The following is an 18629-nucleotide window of genomic DNA, read 5'->3' on the forward strand; positions in this document are numbered from 1 at the left end:
TAAGTTACTGAATCAGTGAAGACTATAATATTTTTTGAAGGGGAATTATGAAAATGGAAATATAAATTGACTGTACTCTAACAGAAATAATCAATCAAAAATTCAGTGTGAGTTCTAAAAAATAAAAAAGATAATCTTTATTATCACCCTAGATTCGGTTTTCAATTGACTGCTAACTGAAAGACAGCTAACTCTAATGCACTGTCTAAGCCAGGGGTCCCCAACCTTTTTTACCTGTGAGCAACATTCAGATTTAGAAAGCGTTGGGGAGCAATACAAGCATGAGAAATGTTCCCGGGTGTTGCAAAATAATTGCTGTGATTGGCCATTTGGTCGCCTCTATGTGGACTAGCAGCCTACTGGAGGCTCTGTTTGGCAGTACACCTGGCTTTATGCAACAAAAACTTGCCTCCAAACAAGGAATTCACCTGTTTTGAGGCCACTGGGAGCAACATGTTGCTTACGAGCCACTGGTTAGGGATCACTGGTCTAGGTTATGGGCAGCTGCTTCCTCTGTTCTGGCGAGATTCTTTCCATTGGGAAGAGCTTTCAATGTAAGTATTTTACAGCAAGTCATTGCCAACATTTGACTAAAAGGGATAATGATGTGTTCCAATATTGCCTTTGTCCTTCGGGGACAGACATTGGTAAGTAGCTGGGATATAGGCATAGTGACCTTAGTTACCAAAACTGGGAACTATGATAGAAAGGTTCAAGAAAAGCAAAATTTCAACAAAAAGATCTTAATGCTAATTATGACCTTTCTCTTTTGTATTCACCCTGTGGGTAGTTTCATTGCTCTGTAGGATGTCTGGGTTACCAATAACTTAATACTTTTTAATAATGGAGTCCAGAATGATAATGAGCACTGTATTACATTTAATGATAGCCTTGTAACCAATGCATCATTATGTTTGTTGGATCATCACCTTATAGGAGTCAGCGTCCCAATTTAAAAGGAGCTGCACAGTTCTGAGATATTGATGCTCAACTGAAGAATTTACTTTCCGCTTTGGACTTTTACTGCTGAAGGACAAACCCTGAAGGTAACTTTTCTTTATGGCTTATAGGTGTGGACATTAAGTTATAAGGTTGCACCAGAAGAAATCATTTTATACAGTGGTATACTGGTTATCATTTGAAGTTGCTTGGCTCCTCAGTAAAAATACTTGTAGTGTGCCTTTAAACCTTGAGAAAAAAAGGCCTAGTGAAATTCACTGAAATTGTAAACCTTACTAGGTCCTTTTAAATGGACCAAAGGTTTATGAGGTACATTTATCACGTGTCTGAAATTTTTACCGAGCATTTTTATTGAGCATACTGATAACGCAGATGCCATTGGAGAGGAAGGTGACATTCTTATTGGGGAGGCTGCAAGTAAGTTGAAGATCTTATATTTTTATTATATAAATATATACAGCTTTTCTCTTTTTTTGGGAGGCTAAGCTTCCCTAAATCATCATCATTCACCACTTATGATAAAAAGCCTATCATACAGGTCTGTAATAATATAGTGGGCCCATCAGAAGAAGAATTTCAGTTTAAAATTTGCTCTCAGTTTTACTGTATGGATAGACAGTATAAACAAATTTGCAGAATACAGAGTCATAGAAGCTACAGTGTTTGTTAGACAGGTTGCTGAAAGCCTTCCTTAGATTCTATGTCAGGCAAGTTAAATTGCTATTTAATCCTTTCCCATTATTACATAGATTTTTCCATTAAAGCATCTTGTCTTATTAATCAGAATTTTTTTCCAAAATGTTTTTCATTTTATTATTTCATTATCTGTTATTGCAGAACATTCCTTACAGGTAGTTAGCATTGCAGCAAATTGCTGGACAGATTTCAAGAACATCCCAATAGCCCGACCAATGACAAATGGTTATTAGTTTGAGCCCTTGAGCTGACATGGCAATATTCAGCAAAGGCAAATCAAAATGAAACCTTTTTAATTGTGTGTTTTCAAATATAACTAGATCTGCTCCCAGGCAGTGAATAAGTAAAGCATGCTTTCTAGCAGCAGAAATCTCCCTTTGGTCAGCAGCAATAATGTAGTTTTCAAACATACGGATCCAAGCAGTAAAAGGTATGGTAGGCTCACCAGGGTTTGGAAGAAAAGGTTCAGGCTGCTGCAGCGGTAGAAGATCCATCTCATCGTCAATCTGTTATGTTTTGGGTAGCCAAGGATGAGTAGAGTATAACAGTGCTTTATTAGCAGAGTCATGCAGGCATTACACAACAGTAACTTTCACTTTTAAGCTACCAGGAAGTATGCACAGTATAAGTCTGAGCACAGTGACATCTACAGGCCATTTGTATAAACAACACACTTATACTTTATCACTGTCACCCTTGGAGGGCCCAAAACAGAAAAAGGGAGCCCACCTTAAAGGATTAAGATAAATGTTAAGAAGGGTAAAAAGGTAAATATTTATTTGCTGTGTGTAATGTTCTTGGAAGCCCAGTCAATAGGCAACTAAGAGTGGGAATTGTTGTACTTGACTACAAGACAACCAAATATTGGTCATAATGCCCATTATGTGAATAGCTTCAAAAAAACCGCGTGGATTGGCATTGGGATCCCAGTTTGGTATCATATGCCATCTGTTTAGTAATTTGTATGAAATTTCTAGGGCATGAGTATTGATTGAAACATGATTTGTTATTTCTATTGCATATACCCAGTCAGCTTCATCTAATTCTAGATGGAGTTCCTCTATCTAGTATTGCACATATTTAAGCCTCATTAGAGAATCAACGTTTGTTAAAGTTGCTTGTAATTAAAATTATTTTTCTTTTTTTAACACACTCCTCTGTATCATCAGTAGGAATGGGGCAGATTTATGTGAGGGCGTGTGATTTTGTATATGATTTCTATCCTAATATAGGGCACTATAACTGATAATAATTACTTTTGCCTGCAGGAATTTGCCATTTGTCCTCCCCCTGACCCTAGTTTTCTCGTTTTAGGTTGATCAGAAAATGAATATTCTTGTCATACTTCTCCACTTCATTGCTGCATCCTTTGCACTTCCAGTAAGTGAATATTGATATCCTTATCTATATACATATTTTGAGGTAATTTACCTAATATTGTTTTTGCTTTGGTTTTTAGCTTGGTGTGCAGCGGCTCCTTTCTGCAAGCAACAGCAATGAGGTAGGTCTTCTATTAATGATCACAGGTAGAAACTAATTGTTTTACTTGATTTTTAGTGCTTTTTAATTACAAGGCTTTTGTTTTGCACACATTTTGAACAAAGTAGTTACTTATTTTGCAAAACTGACTAATTAGCTAAAGGTAAGCCTTTATTTTGTGTTCTATAGACTCCACCTGCTGCAAGTCCTCAACCTATCTTTAAATAATGGGCACAGGTAATTTGGAGGCCCAAGTTTTACTGAACACCAGTCAGTGGCATAACAATTCTTTTATGCCCCCCCCCTGCAAAAGACAATTATGGGCCCCTTCACTGATCCAGCTGGGATACAGAAAAAGTGTTGCCGTAAAACAGACCCTGCAGCTGGTCTGTATCACCTTTCCCCCCCCCCCCTGCGGTAGTGGGGTCTGCTGTACGGTAGTTACGCTACTGCCACCATCAGGCCCGGATTTGTGGAAAGGCCACAAAGGCCCGGGCCTAGGGCATGCCACCAAGCACACCCATATTGGTTAAGAAGCACTTGGGATTTGCAGGAGATTCAAACGATTTTAAAATTTCCCGTGCACCAATCACCAGTACTTTGGACCTGATGCTGGAAATTTGGTCATGTGCACAAAGGAAGGGGAGAGAACGGGGGTGATGAGCAGCAGCGGGTCTAGGTGTGTTTGCTATGTAAATCCGGCCCTGGCCACCGTTATACTTGATTTTTAGCTGATTTGATTACTAACTAAAATGTGAACTTCATGCAGCAGTTGGGTGTCAGATGAATGATCCAGTATATACAGTATTATAGGGGGACTCCCTTTCCTAGCAGATGTATTAGAGCTCACTCAAATAACTGACTCCAGTACAAACAAAATTAAACAAAATTACCACTTTTTGCACAAATTCAGCATGTAGAGAAACAGGATTTCTGGTGATTTTAATAGAGTGAGCTCTTATACATCTTCTAGGTAAAAGGAGCCAACCTATGAGATATATTGGATAATTCATCTGACACCTATCTCCTGAATGAAGGCAGAATAAGAAGAAACAGATACTGAGAGAAGAATAGTGAAGATAAACTTGACTATTACAGAAACTGTATATTTTTTAATTGATTGTATTTAGAAGGTTTCTTATTTCAGTATGCTGAAGCTAATATTACATTTTCATTTTCGCAATAGTTCCCCTTCAAGGAGAGCATAGAAGGGGGAAAAGCCAGTGAAGGAGGCATACCTAAACCAGGACCAGAGAGTGAAGGTGGGAGGGGGAATGAGATTTAAGAGGGAGGTTGCATGGCATTTGAGCTGGTGGGTGGGTGGCGAGAACGGAGAGAGACCATGTAAGATGGGAGGGAGACTGGAGAGGCATCATGGTGGGGGGACCCAAACAGAGTGGACACTGAGAGGCTGGGAGCAAATACATTTATGTTAATTAGCAATAAACCTACATTGAGGAATGGAATAGAAACCATTGCCTTTAACTGATTTATGTTGGACATTTTATGGACCTTTATTTTAGTAGATGAATGTGAAGATACAATTTCACATTCTTATTTTAATGGTACAGAAAAGCGGTACTATTGTACATTAAAAATGACAGGGCAATCAGTTCTAGGCCAGGTGACATTTATTTTTCTTTGTTACTGCTGGATCCCATAGATGTTACTCATGGGCTTACATTAAGTCTAATATTTAGAGGCAGTAAATAGAATGACTCACCTCCAAGGCTTACAGATACCTTAAGCTACTAGCAAAAGTTCCAGATGACCCTCTCATAACTTGTCCAACAACAGACTCCAAAAATATATACTAATCCATCGACATCACCAATCAATTTATAAATATTAGAATATCAAAATGTAAATATAACACACACACGATTTGATGTTTTTAAAGAAAACATGTGATATTATAGTTCTTTGTTTCTAGGTTCTGATGGGAATGGTTGATCCTGCTCTGTATCAGGTACAGTATAAACAAAAGTTCCATTATCACACCACTTTTAACACAGTACACAGTAGAAGTAAGTATTAAGGCAGATATGATATTAAGGAGGAAAAACACTGATGGAATGAGAAAAGTGTTAATAAATTCCATAAAATAATACATTGAATATTCTCTTAACAGTAACCTATTATAGTATTTAGCATATATTTAGGTACTGTTTTAAATACAGCACAACAGTGATACTTTTGAATTCATCCCTTCTGCACAGGGTGGCGCACTGAATGCTCTAGGTACTGGAGTCTTGCAAAAACAGCTGCAGCCTAAAATTCCAGGTTTAACACAAATCCAACATGGCGCCCATACTCCAAATCTACAGAATCTTATCCCCTTTCAAAAGCTGACGCCAAATTTGGGATCTCCCTTTATATTAATGGATGGAGTCCTGCAAACACCTTACCAAAATCAGCAACAACCTAATCAGGTAAGTAGCTCAGTTGCTCTACTTATATGAGTGATGCCAGTGCCTTGGCTTTATCATCCTTAAATTGGCTCCATATTTTAAAACACTTATAGATCAGTGGCACTTGGGAGTAACTTTAGCTGTACACAATGTCCCACTTCTTTATTTCCAATTTATAATACTATCTACCTGTACCACCCATTTTGCTAATAAACACTATCTCATGACATATGGCAAGAGCTGCTTGATTATTGTAGTACTAACAATACTGAATAACATCTGATATGGGAATGTCCACAAATGTTTACCTTCTGGTCCCAAGTTGTAACTTACCTGGTGGATAATTTAGATTTCCCACGGGTAATAACACCAGCTATCTGTCTCCTGGGGGTTGTAGAGGCTATAATCCCTTCCAAACATGCCAGGCTATGGTAACGTATCCTATTATTCTATGCAAAGAAAACAGTGGCAATGCACTGGATGGGTAATTCTCCACCCTCCCTCAGAGTATGGAAGCAGTTGGTCAACAATGCAGTCCCACTTTTCAAACTCACATATGAAATTAGAGGTTCACCCACCAAATTTGACAAGGTCTGGGGGCCGTGGTGTGATATCGATCAGATCCCTGAATTAGGGTAACCTAGGTGTACCCCTACATAAGATAATTAAGCTACTTCACAATTTAGCTTGGAGCAAATGGTGGCTCAAAAATAGTTAATAAAGAATACTTCTACGAGTGTCCGATTGACCCCAATACAGGGTTCATACTGTTACAATTCTCTAAATGTCGACTGGTAATTCATGTCTGATTTCATGTAATGCATACGAGATGTGCTGTTATGTCTTGTGTTAAGTGTTTAAAACAATAAAACTTTTTAAAAAAAACAAAACAATACGGAATAATTTGCCAAAAACTAGGGTTCTGCGACTTTTTTTACCAATGCTTCACTTGAGTCATTTACAACACTGATGTAATTTTTTTACAGTGAATATCCAGTGTAGATTGTTAAAAAAGAGGGAGTTCAGTAAGGCCCAGTTTTAGTGCAGCCAAGATGCAGCGCTGCCCTTACATTTTGGGAAATGCTGAGAGTCACTGGCATATCTATAATACGAAAACATTTTGATTTGCATAGAGAATATGAAACCTAGAAAAGTATTTTAATGCATATTTTTTTTTTTTTTTCTTCACCAGATGATGCTATATGTGGTTTCTTATGGATTATCTCCTAAGCAAGGCCAGGTAAGGCCATATGAAGCTTGATTACATTTGTAATGCATTTTTAAAGGTATAATTTTGTCATATGTTTACATTTTTAATTTAGATAAAATAATTCATATATTTTTTTGAAGTTCTAACATATTTGCTGATGGCGTATTGAGGGCCTGTAACTCAATAACATGTCAAGATATTTTTTAAAAAAATGTATACAAATTTTCACTAACTTTTTACATGTGCATATTTGTTTTTTGTGATTTTTTTAAATAATTTTACCATTTCAACAAAAGATTGGACCTGTACCACCGCATGAAACAGGAAACCAACAGCAACCTGAACAGGTAAAAAAAGTTAGTCTTGGGTAAGCCCTTCAAGTACAGGGACCTGTTATCCAGACTGCTCGGGACCTGGGGTTTTCCGGATAACGGATCTTTCTGTAATTTGGGTCTTCATACCTTAAGTCTACTAGAAATTACCTTAAGTCTACTAGAAATTAATTTAAACATTGCTTCCAATAAGGATTAATTATATCTTAGTTGGGATCAAGTACACAGTACTGTTTTATTATTACAGAGAAAAAGGAAATCATTTTAAAAAATTTGGATTATTTGATTATAATGGAGTCTATGGGAGATTGTGTTTCCATAATTCAGAGCTTTCTGGATAATGGGTTTTGGATAATTGATCCCATAACTGTACTTACTCTTTACAAAAAGATAACCTACATAGTGTACTCTTTTAAGCAAATAAAGATTTTCCTACTCTTCAGAATTACAGTATACTTAATTATTGTTATAAATTAAGAATTGTTGACAAAAAAGTTTTTTTTTATTTCTGACTGCTGCAAATATGAACTACAGTGTTATTTTGAAAAGCAACATTTTTCATGCAATGATATCTATGAAATACTAGGTGCTAGGATGCTTTGTGCCTCAGTTAAATGGAATCTCAGCTAATCCAGACTTGATTCCCTTTGGTGGTCTTCATCTTCCAACTAAAGCCTCTGATGCTCCTGATCCTTTTGGAGTAAATCGTGCCCTTGAAACCATGAATCTGGAAGTTAAGGTATCAAATTCTAATTAAAGGTAGTGGGGAACAAACTCTAATAAAAGTTAGTTGAGAACAATTAATCTTTCTCTCTCTCTCTCTCTCTCTCTCTCTCTCTCTCTCTCTCTCTCTCTCTCTCTCTCTCTCTCTCTCTCTCTCTCTCTCTCTCGCTCTATCTATATATATATAGAGACATAAATATATATAATATATATATATAGACATAATACAAAATAATATGGGATATTTAGCAAACTGTGCAATATGTCTATTTTATAAACATATTAATTTAGATTATTTAAATAGAATGTTCATTAAAATAACTTTTAATAGGATGTAGAGAGTGATATTCTGAGACAATATGCAATTGGTTTTCATATATTAGTACCTGTAGTTGTTTCGTTATTTAGCATTTTGTTCAGGAGCTCTCCAGTTTGCAATTTCAGCAGGGGGTCAGTGACTCCATCTGAAAACTGGAAAGATTCAGAAGAAGGCAAATCATTGAAGAACTATAAAAAATGGGGAGGGGAGGAAAGGGGCTAATTAAAAAGTTGCTTAGAATTAGCCTTTTTATATAACATACTAAAAATTAACCTAAAGGTGAACCACCCCTTTAATTCTTGTAAAATGTACATGAATATATTTATTTGCATAGCTCTTCTTGCATGTATAGCACTGCACATTATTACATTATACATAGATAGTGTTCTAGTCAGTGGCGTAACTACCGGGGGAGAAGGGGGTGCGATTGGGCCAGCGCCCGCACCCCCCCTCAGGGCCCCCTGGCAGCTCGCGCGCAATGAATCCCATGCAGTTCTGTATGGATGGGGGCGAGGGGGCCGGTGCCAGGGCCCGCCGCCCACTAGTTACATTACTGGTTCTAGTGCTATAAAAGCTATATTCTGAGTTTATCTTTGAAGAGATTGAGATTGGATGACTGTTCCTTACAGAAGAATTTATGGATAAAATGATACCTGTGTGCCCTTTCTGCATTATGGCTGGGATTTTAGATAGGTTCTTTGCATCAGAGATATAAAGGCTTATTTACAATGCCCCATGCGGTGTGCAAAAAAAGCCACAATCGGCCATTTTTTGCACTTTGCCCCCTGTGTGGGACATTATACCACGAGTCTCAGGCTCCCCCTCACTAATACAGCACCGACTGCGTTAGTCAGGTGGGAGGCATCCTCCCCTCATGCACGCATACACATCCCTTGCATGTCATTTTGAGGTGCAAGGTAGGATTAGCAGGAGGAGAAGTAGCCTGCATCGGGCCCTGTCATTACCGTCTGCAATGCAAGGTAATGCTAAACAGAATAACCAAATACTGCTTTCTGCATGGAGCGCAGGATTTTTTAGTGCTGAATGAACACTCACTCTACTCCACTCTACAACACAAGGCAGAATCAATTACCCATTATTTGAATTGTTCATTATCAAACTGCTTTTTGGAGATGTCGGCTGATTTAGAATCAAAGTGCATGACATAAGGAAGCTCTGCTAAAGCAGGGTACACAGAAGCATATACAGGTAGGGGCCTGTTAACCAGAATGCTCAGGGCCTGGGGTTTACCAAATAAGGGATATTTCTGTAATTTGGATCTCCATATCTTGTTTACTAAAAAATCATATAAAAATTAATCAAATCCAATAGGTCAGTTTTGCTTCCGGTATGGATTAATTATATTTTACTTTCTATCAAGTGCAAGGCATTGTTTTATCATTACAGAGATAAATAGAATAATTTTTGAAAATCGAAATCATTTTATTAAAATGGAGTCTATGGATGATGGCCTTCTCGGAATTTGTAGCTTTCTGGATATCTGATCTCATATATATACCTTTCTCCGGTATTATTTTGTAACAACCTTTTTAACCAACTAAAATTGTATTAAAATAATGATTATATATAATAATATATAAAAGTCTGTTTTCATGTCAAGGGATGTTAAAAGAAGTTTTCATGTCAAGGGATCTATTTCACATTTTTACTGCATAATATTTAAATGTTTGCATTACTATGGTTTGTGTAAATTGTTTGCTCCATATAATTATTGTTTTTACTAGAGAACTAAAATAACACAACCTTCATGGGTTTTTTCAAACTTTTTCATAGCCTATAAATATAGGAAATGCCTGTACATTTCATCTATGGTTTAATCACAAAATTATTGTTTTGTAATTGTTATTATTATTGTTGTTTAGGTTTACCCAGATAATGCTGATGCAGCACAAGTACCTTAATCTCAATTTTCAAAAGTAAGTATCTTTACTTTAAATATTAAATACAGTCAATACAAATTAGGATATGGTAAAGAGTGAAACAATTTCACCGTCTCCCCTCTCAGTATTTCAAATTGTATAGCACATATTTACAGCTTTATGGGTCGGTATGGGGTGCTTCGCCTCAGGCAGCAGCGCCCCACTAGGTACCAGGGGCAGCAAAAATGCTGCTCCTGGTACTTTAAGAGCGAATTTCCGGGGGAGGGGGGGCAGCAGCAAGTGCTGCTGCCTCAGGCGGCGGATGGGCCAGGATCGCCCCTGGGGTCGGTTGTGCCACTACAAAAATGTGCAGTTGCTTAACATCGAAGGGCTGAGAGCAAAAATTTGTTGTTTTGCACAATAGTAATAAAAGTAAATTTTCTCTGCTGTGTAAAATGATTTACACCAGAAAAATAGTATAAAATAGTTGTGCAAAATAAATGACAAATATGTTAGAGATACCTTTAATTTTATTTTTGTTAACTTTCAGGGGATGATGCTGTTACTGAACAACTCCAGCAGCCATGTCTAACCGTGTGATGTTACAAAGCCAATTTATCCTTCCTTAGCTTTACAAGCAAAATTCCGTGCCTATCTGTCATTGAGTAAAGAAATTATTAAAATAGAGTATTTATACTTGTAAGACTAGTCTCTAAAATACAACTGCATTTGTTTAACTATAATTACTTTCTATTATTAGTGTAGATGCTTTAAAATCAGCATCATTAAAAAAAACTGACAAACAGTTATTACTGGGACAAGTGTCGTATACAAAGAATGATAGGGTTTTTTCAAATAAACCACAGAAACGTAATTATGAATTGCCTCACACTTTGCAAGATGTATTCCGTGGAGAGGAAGATGGTTTTTGCATAACATTTAGTACATAATACAGCAACAGTGCCACATTGTGGTATCAACATTTTCTTCAACTTCTACAATAACAGGCTCAAACTTGGGGATAGCAAATTTGGATAGCACAATCAGCCTGCACATGCTAGTGTCATTCATTTCTGGAGGCTACATGCAGAGTAGAAACCCAGTGGCTGCAAGTTGGCTACAAACTGCAAGGTTGGTGTACATAAACATACTAATACAAAAAGAGGTAGCCGGAGAGCACTTATTTCTTTAGTTTAAAAGATAATTTCTTTATTTTGCAGGCATTTACTGCACAACATGTTTCGGCTTCTGGCCTTCATCAGGTGCATAAAATCAATTAACAAAGCAAGCCATTTAACCCCTCACCTCACCAACAACTGTATACCAGCTCCACAGAGTGGCCAGGTTACTATAAACATATTCAAAACAATAGTACTGCCATCTTGTGGCCTACTAGTAATTAGCACCAACAAAAGTTGCAAATGTTTTGTAGCGATGGTAATACATATTGACACAATATATGCAGAAGTTTGAAACAGTAACAAGGTATTGTCCTACCAGTGTCAGGCCATTTTCAGTATTACAATGTATATTATTCCAAAGTGTATCTGTAAGAAAAGTGGAAATTCAATTATATATAACCATTATAAAAAGCATTTATAGCTCATAGCTTCGTTCATTCCCCTTGGTTCAACTGTATTCATTCTGTCTATCCATCTTGCCTCAGTTTGTAACAATAGACGTTTTCTATCTCCCCCTCTTTGGGGTAACTGAACTTTCTCTAAAACCAGCCACCTTAATGTTGCTGAGTTGTGTTTATGCAAATAAAAGTGTTTTCCGACTGGTGTATGAGTTTTTTTGTTCTCTGGATCATAATTGGAAATAGAATACTTATGTTCCCTGATCCTAATTTTTATTTGTCTCGATGTTTGCCCAATATACATTTTCCCACAAGGGCACTTAAGGGCATAAATCACAAAATCCGTATTACAAGTATAGTAAGCTTTTATCGGGATCTTATAACCCTTCAAGGGGTGCGTTATACTGTCACCCTTGATTATGGAACTACAGCACCCACAGCCCAGGCAGGGGAATGTGCCAAACTTAGGAGTGCTTAAAAATCTTGTTTTATTCTCTGTCCCATGGATATCAGTCTTTACCAACTTGTCCGCCAAATTTCTCCCTCTCTTATAGGAAAATAAAGGGACTGTTTTACAGTGTTTGCCAACCACAGGATCCCTTTGTAAAATGGACCAATGTTGCAAAGTCAATTTTTCAAGTTTTTTACTGAGTGGTCCAAATTGGCTCACAAACGGAATTCTTTGGTCAACAACCAATGAGTCCTTTGTCTTCCTTAGAAGACTAGTTCTATCTTGTTTAAGGACCTCATCTCTTATTGTACATAATGAGTTATAGTCGTAGCCCTTTTCCACAAATTTATTAATCAGTTTATTCGCACTACTCAGGTAACGTTCATCACTAGAGGATATACGTCTCACCCTCAGGAACTGGCCCTTCGGAATGCCTTTAATAGTATTCGGCATATGATAGCTGTCAGGGCGTAAAATGTTGTTTCGTTCAGCAGGTTTAGAATACAAGTCTGTGGATATTTTTCCATCTATATTGAAAACCTCCACATCTAAGTAGTGGATACTAGATTTGTTGTACTCGGCTGTAAATTTTATGGAGCCATGGTGTGTATTGATAAATTCAATGAACTGTTGTAGTTCAACATCACCCTTTTTCCATATGATGAAAATGTCATCCACATATCGAAAATAGCAATGTATGCAATCTGTAAATAGTGGATTGTACAGTATCAATTTATGTTCCAGGGCCGCCATGAAGATGTTGGCATAGCTGGGCGCTAAATTACTACCCATGGCGGTCCCTTGTACTTGTATGTAGAAATCCCTGCCAAATCTGAAATAGTTACATTTTAGAACAATGGTCAAAAGTTCCAATAGAAAAAATATCATAGGATGTGTGGTCTTAGTCTGAAGTAATGCCTCCTCTACATAATGTATCCCCTCCTCATGGGGAATAGATGTATATAAGGACTGGACGTCAATGCTACAAAGCAACCAGTCTGGGGACACTTGGCCAATGTCATCTAGTCTACATAAAAAGTCCGTTGTGTCACGCAGACACTGCGGGATCTTTTTAACAATTTGTTGTAGGTATACATCAACAAATTGGGAGAGGGGCTGTAACACTGAACCCACCCCAGACACTATTGGTCTACCAGGTGGATGTTCCAAATTTTTGTGAACCTTGGGTAAAAGGTATAATACCGGGATTTTTGGGTGTGTAACAGTGAGAAATTCAACATTCTTTTTAGTAATTATACCAGTGTCAAACGCAGAATTCACACATAAATCAATTTTTCGTTTTATGTCCCAGGTTGGGTCATTTTGTACTGATCTATAGTGGGTCTCATCCTGTAATTGGGATTGGGCTTCTGCTACATACGCATCCTTATCTAAAATAACCGTGGCACCCCCTTTATCCGCTTTCTTAATAATGATGTTCTTATTATCACGGAGGGAATTAATGGCTATTCTGTCCTGTTTTGTGATATTTGAACATGTATTGTTAAATGAGGCAGAAAAATTGTGGGATGGTTTGGATCTGAATAAAATGAGGCAAAATATCACAAAACAGGACAGAATAGCCATTAATTCCCTCCGTGATAATAAGAACATCATTATTAAGAAAGCGGATAAAGGGGGTGCCACGGTTATTTTAGATAAGGATGCGTATGTAGCAGAAGCCCAATCCCAATTACAGGATGAGACCCACTATAGATCAGTACAAAATGACCCAACCTGGGACATAAACGAAAAATTGATTTATGTGTGAATTCTGCGTTTGACACTGGTATAATTACTAAAAAGAATGTTGAATTTCTCACTGTTACACACCCAAAATCCCGGTATTATACCTTTTACCCAAGGTTCACAAAAATTTGGAACATCCACCTGGTAGACCAATAGTGTCTGGGGTGGGTTCAGTGTTACAGCCCCTCTCCCAATTTGTTGATGTATACCTACAACAAATTGTTAAAAAGATCCCGCAGTGTCTGCGTGACACAACGGACTTTTTATGTAGACTAGATGACATTGGCCAAGTGTCCCCAGACTGGTTGCTTTGTAGCATTGACGTCCAGTCCTTATATACATCTATTCCCCATGAGGAGGGGATACATTATGTAGAGGAGGCATTACTTCAGACTAAGACCACACATCCTATGATATTTTTTCTATTGGAACTTTTGACCATTGTTCTAAAATGTAACTATTTCAGATTTGGCAGGGATTTCTACATACAAGTACAAGGGACCGCCATGGGTAGTAATTTAGCGCCCAGCTATGCCAACATCTTCATGGCGGCCCTGGAACATAAATTGATACTGTACAATCCACTATTTACAGATTGCATACATTGCTATTTTCGATATGTGGATGACATTTTCATCATATGGAAAAAGGGTGATGTTGAACTACAACAGTTCATTGAATTTATCAATACACACCATGGCTCCATAAAATTTACAGCCGAGTACAACAAATCTAGTATCCACTACTTAGATGTGGAGGTTTTCAATATAGATGGAAAAATATCCACAGACTTGTATTCTAAACCTGCTGAACGAAACAACATTTTACGCCCTGACAGCTATCATATGCCGAATACTATTAAAGGCATTCCGAAGGGCCAGTTCCTGAGGGTGAGACGTATATCCTCTAGTGATGAACGTTACCTGAGTAGTGCGAATAAACTGATTAATAAATTTGTGGAAAAGGGCTACGACTATAACTCATTATGTACAATAAGAGATGAGGTCCTTAAACAAGATAGAACTAGTCTTCTAAGGAAGACAAAGGACTCATTGGTTGTTGACCAAAGAATTCCGTTTGTGAGCCAATTTGGACCACTCAGTAAAAAACTTGAAAAATTGACTTTGCAACATTGGTCCATTTTACAAAGGGATCCTGTGGTTGGCAAACACTGTAAAACAGTCCCTTTATTTTCCTATAAGAGAGGGAGAAATTTGGCGGACAAGTTGGTAAAGACTGATATCCATGGGACAGAGAATAAAACAAGATTTTTAAGCACTCCTAAGTTTGGCACATTCCCCTGCCTGGGCTGTGGGTGCTGTAGTTCCATAATCAAGGGTGACAGTATAACGCACCCCTTGAAGGGTTATAAGATCCCGATAAAAGCTTACTATACTTGTAATACGGATTTTGTGATTTATGCCCTTAAGTGCCCTTGTGGGAAAATGTATATTGGGCAAACATCGAGACAAATAAAAATTAGGATCAGGGAACATAAGTATTCTATTTCCAATTATGATCCAGAGAACAAAAAAACTCATACACCAGTCGGAAAACACTTTTATTTGCATAAACACAACTCAGCAACATTAAGGTGGCTGGTTTTAGAGAAAGTTCAGTTACCCCAAAGAGGGGGAGATAGAAAACGTCTATTGTTACAAACTGAGGCAAGATGGATAGACAGAATGAATACAGTTGAACCAAGGGGAATGAACGAAGCTATGAGCTATAAATGCTTTTTATAATGGTTATATATAATTGAATTTCCACTTTTCTTACAGATACACTTTGGAATAATATACATTGTAATACTGAAAATGGCCTGACACTGGTAGGACAATACCTTGTTACTGTTTCAAACTTCTGCATATATTGTGTCAATATGTATTACCATCGCTACAAAACATTTGCAACTTTTGTTGGTGCTAATTACTAGTAGGCCACAAGATGGCAGTACTATTGTTTTGAATATGTTTATAGTAACCTGGCCACTCTGTGGAGCTGGTATACAGTTGTTGGTGAGGTGAGGGGTTAAATGGCTTGCTTTGTTAATTGATTTTATGCACCTGATGAAGGCCAGAAGCCGAAACATGTTGTGCAGTAAATGCCTGCAAAATAAAGAAATGATCTTTTAAACTAAAGAAATAAGTGCTCTCCGGCTACCTCTTTTTGTATTAGTAACCTTGGCATTCCAACACGGGGATTGCAGCACGTAGAGAAGCACACCCATACGGATGGATACATAAAGGACTCTTGTTATAGTTGAGTACATAAACATACTCAGAAGTAGTCCTATGTCAAGCCTGGGTTCAAAAAAAAAATCCCCAACTAGGGTATCATCTGTAACATTTCCATATAGTTGTACATTAAGACTCAGCTGTCAGCCTTGTGCTTTAATATTGTCATGGAACTTCTCGTTGACTTATGATTTTACAATAGGGGGTGCACTATTCACTATATGTTATAAACAGCCTATAGTTTTTCAGAATTCTTTTCATGGTAAAATTGAAAATTACTGAAGAAACATAAAGCTGAATTATTTAGGAATGTTTCATAATGCAGGTTCAATTCCATCAGATCCATAGGCCTACCAAATACAAATAAACAACGCAAGATCCTTTCTCAGGCAAGCCAGATATGTTTGTGAATGTGTTATATAGTGAATAAAGTACCCCCTCTTGTAAAATATAAGGATATTATAAGTTACCGAGGCGTTTCATGACCATATAAAAACACGAGGCCGAAGGCCGAGTGTTTTTATACGGGTCATGGAACTCCGAGGTAACTTCTAATATCCTCATATTTTACAACTGGGGGTTTTTTTTTTTTTATAATACACAAATTTCAGTGAGTCATCTGACAGAAATGACATCAGAACTCACCGTTTATAACTGATGACATCAGAACTCACCTTATAAGGATATAATTTACAGAATATTAATGATTTTTGTGTATTATAAAGACATCATGTCTACCCTGCCCCTGATGAATTAAATAGGCTAGAAGCTAGTGTACATAGGCGGAGGGTGAATGTTTTGTTTGGGGGGGCTACCACCTACATCTGTGGCTTGACTGGTGCATTTTACTGTCTGTCAAGAGAGCTGTGCTCTGATTGGACAATGAGAATGATCCAATCAGAGCACAGCTGGTTGCAGCAGAACCAGGAAGGACTGCAATAAGCTTTCTACTCTGTTTAAAGTAGCAGTGCAGCACAGGTCAGTAAGGGAGTAAGTTTTATTAAAATTTCAATATGCCAGGCAGGTTTGGTTAGGCATAGCCTCCCCAAGCCTTACTGAAAATCAGCTTACGCCAGTGTAAAAGTAGCAGTGTGTGGAGCAGGGCAGCCATCAGGGGGGGACAGGGGGGAGAGTTGTAGGGGGCCCCGAGGGTAAGGGGGGCCTGGCTACGCCACACTTACTTGATTAGCCGGGCCCCCCATCTTTCTGAGAGCTGCTGACTTCGGGAAGGCATGGACGTTTAAGGGGCCCTGGCCACCAATTTTCTCATAATGTGGGGGGGGGGCCCTGGACATCAATTTTTTTTTTCTCATGTGGCATCCTAGCCACCAATATTTTTTAATGGGGGGGCCCTAGCCACAACTGTTTTTTTTATGGGGGGCCCTGACCACCAATATCTTTTTATTAACATGTGGGAATCCTAGCCACCAATATTTTTTTGGTGGGGGGCGGACCTGTGGGGTGGGGAGGGCTGACCTGTAGGTGGAGCTTGCGGTGGGTGCAGCCCAGGAGGCCCAGGTAATTTTGTTGTATAGGGCCCTGTGATTTCTGATGGTGGTCCTGGTGTGGAGACTCAGCCTCATGAGATTTTCAGAATAACTTGCATATACTTTACATATAGGGGGTTATTTACTAAACTCTGAATGCAAAAATCCCGAAAAATTTGTGATTTTTTTTAATAAAATCAGACCCAGGAGGCCCAGGTAATTTTGTTGTATAGGGCCCTGTGATTTCTGATGGTGGTCCTGGTGTGGAGACTCAGCCTCATGAGATTTTCAGAATAACTTGCATATACTTTACATATAGGGGGTTATTTACTAAACTCTGAATGCAAAAATCCCGAAAAATTTGTGATTTTTTTTAATAAAATCAGACTTTTAAAAAAATCACAAATTTTTTGGAATTTATTAAACCCCGAGGATGGAAAAGTCAGAATCTGAAAATCCGGCATCTCAGACCTGTCGAGGTTGCATATAAGTCAACGAGAGAAGTCCCAATGATTTTTTCATGTGCGCTGGGTTTCGTGAAATACCACGGGCAAAAATATGAGTTTTCGGATGAAAAATCAAAAAAAATCGGATGAAAAATCAAAAAAAGTTGTGAAAATCTGATTCCCCCCCCCCCCGCAAAGCAAATTTTCAGGAAATTTAATAATAAATAAGCGTAAAAAACCCAAGCCGATTTGATCAGAGTTTGTAGCAGAAAATATTGGAAAATATTGAGATAAATTTGGACTTTGATAAATAACCCCCATACTGTCAACTAGACCTGTAATGCAATAATATCTTCCAGCATGTGCACTTGTACCTGTGTTGAAGTGGTATCTTCATGAATATGCACAAGTGCCTGTAATGCAATGGTATCTTCCAATAGGTTGCTGACTTAGTACAAAGAGAAGAGATCAGGCCCCGATTTGTGGAAAGGCCACTTAGCGGGGTGGCATGCTGCCCAACCACAATCACATTGGTTTAAAAACACCGGGGATGCGCTGGAGATACAATAATTTTTTAAATCCCCATTGCTCTGGTCCAGATGATGAAAATTTGCACGAATAAAGGTGAGGGGACAGGGGCAACCACTATGTAAATCCGGCCCTGGAAGAG

The 18629-nt window shown here is 38.0% G+C and overlaps 1 protein-coding gene across 1 annotated transcript; it reads left to right on the top strand.

Annotated features, from left to right (window-relative positions):
• Window positions 1-934: 934 nt before the first annotated feature.
• Window positions 935-11211, top strand: odam.L (odontogenic, ameloblast associated L homeolog). The gene is made up of 10 exons (XM_018252345.2): window positions 935-1046; window positions 2971-3036; window positions 3116-3157; window positions 5069-5104; window positions 5355-5567; window positions 6739-6786; window positions 7053-7103; window positions 7675-7827; window positions 10014-10067; window positions 10561-11211. Exons 2-9 carry the CDS (start codon window positions 2983-2985, stop codon window positions 10050-10052), a joined length of 636 nt encoding a protein of 211 aa, XP_018107834.1. The 5' UTR covers window positions 935-1046; window positions 2971-2982; the 3' UTR covers window positions 10053-10067; window positions 10561-11211.
• Window positions 11212-18629: the final 7418 nt, after the last annotated feature.

Source organism: Xenopus laevis, chromosome 1L (genome assembly GCF_017654675.1).
Source record: "Xenopus laevis strain J_2021 chromosome 1L, Xenopus_laevis_v10.1, whole genome shotgun sequence".
Taxonomy (NCBI): Eukaryota; Metazoa; Chordata; class Amphibia; order Anura; family Pipidae; genus Xenopus; species Xenopus laevis.

Excerpts from the sequence above, each read along its gene's own strand:
- odam.L (XM_018252345.2), top strand. The coding sequence starts at position 2,983 with ATGAATATTCTTGTCATACTTCTCCACTTCATTGCTGCATCCTTTGCA. Across the intron at positions 3,037-3,115 it reads CTGCATCCTTTGCACTTCCA|CTTGGTGTGCAGCGGCTCCT; the intron begins GTAAGTGAATAT and ends TTTGGTTTTTAG. Across the intron at positions 5,105-5,354 it reads TTGATCCTGCTCTGTATCAG|GGTGGCGCACTGAATGCTCT; the intron begins GTACAGTATAAA and ends CCTTCTGCACAG.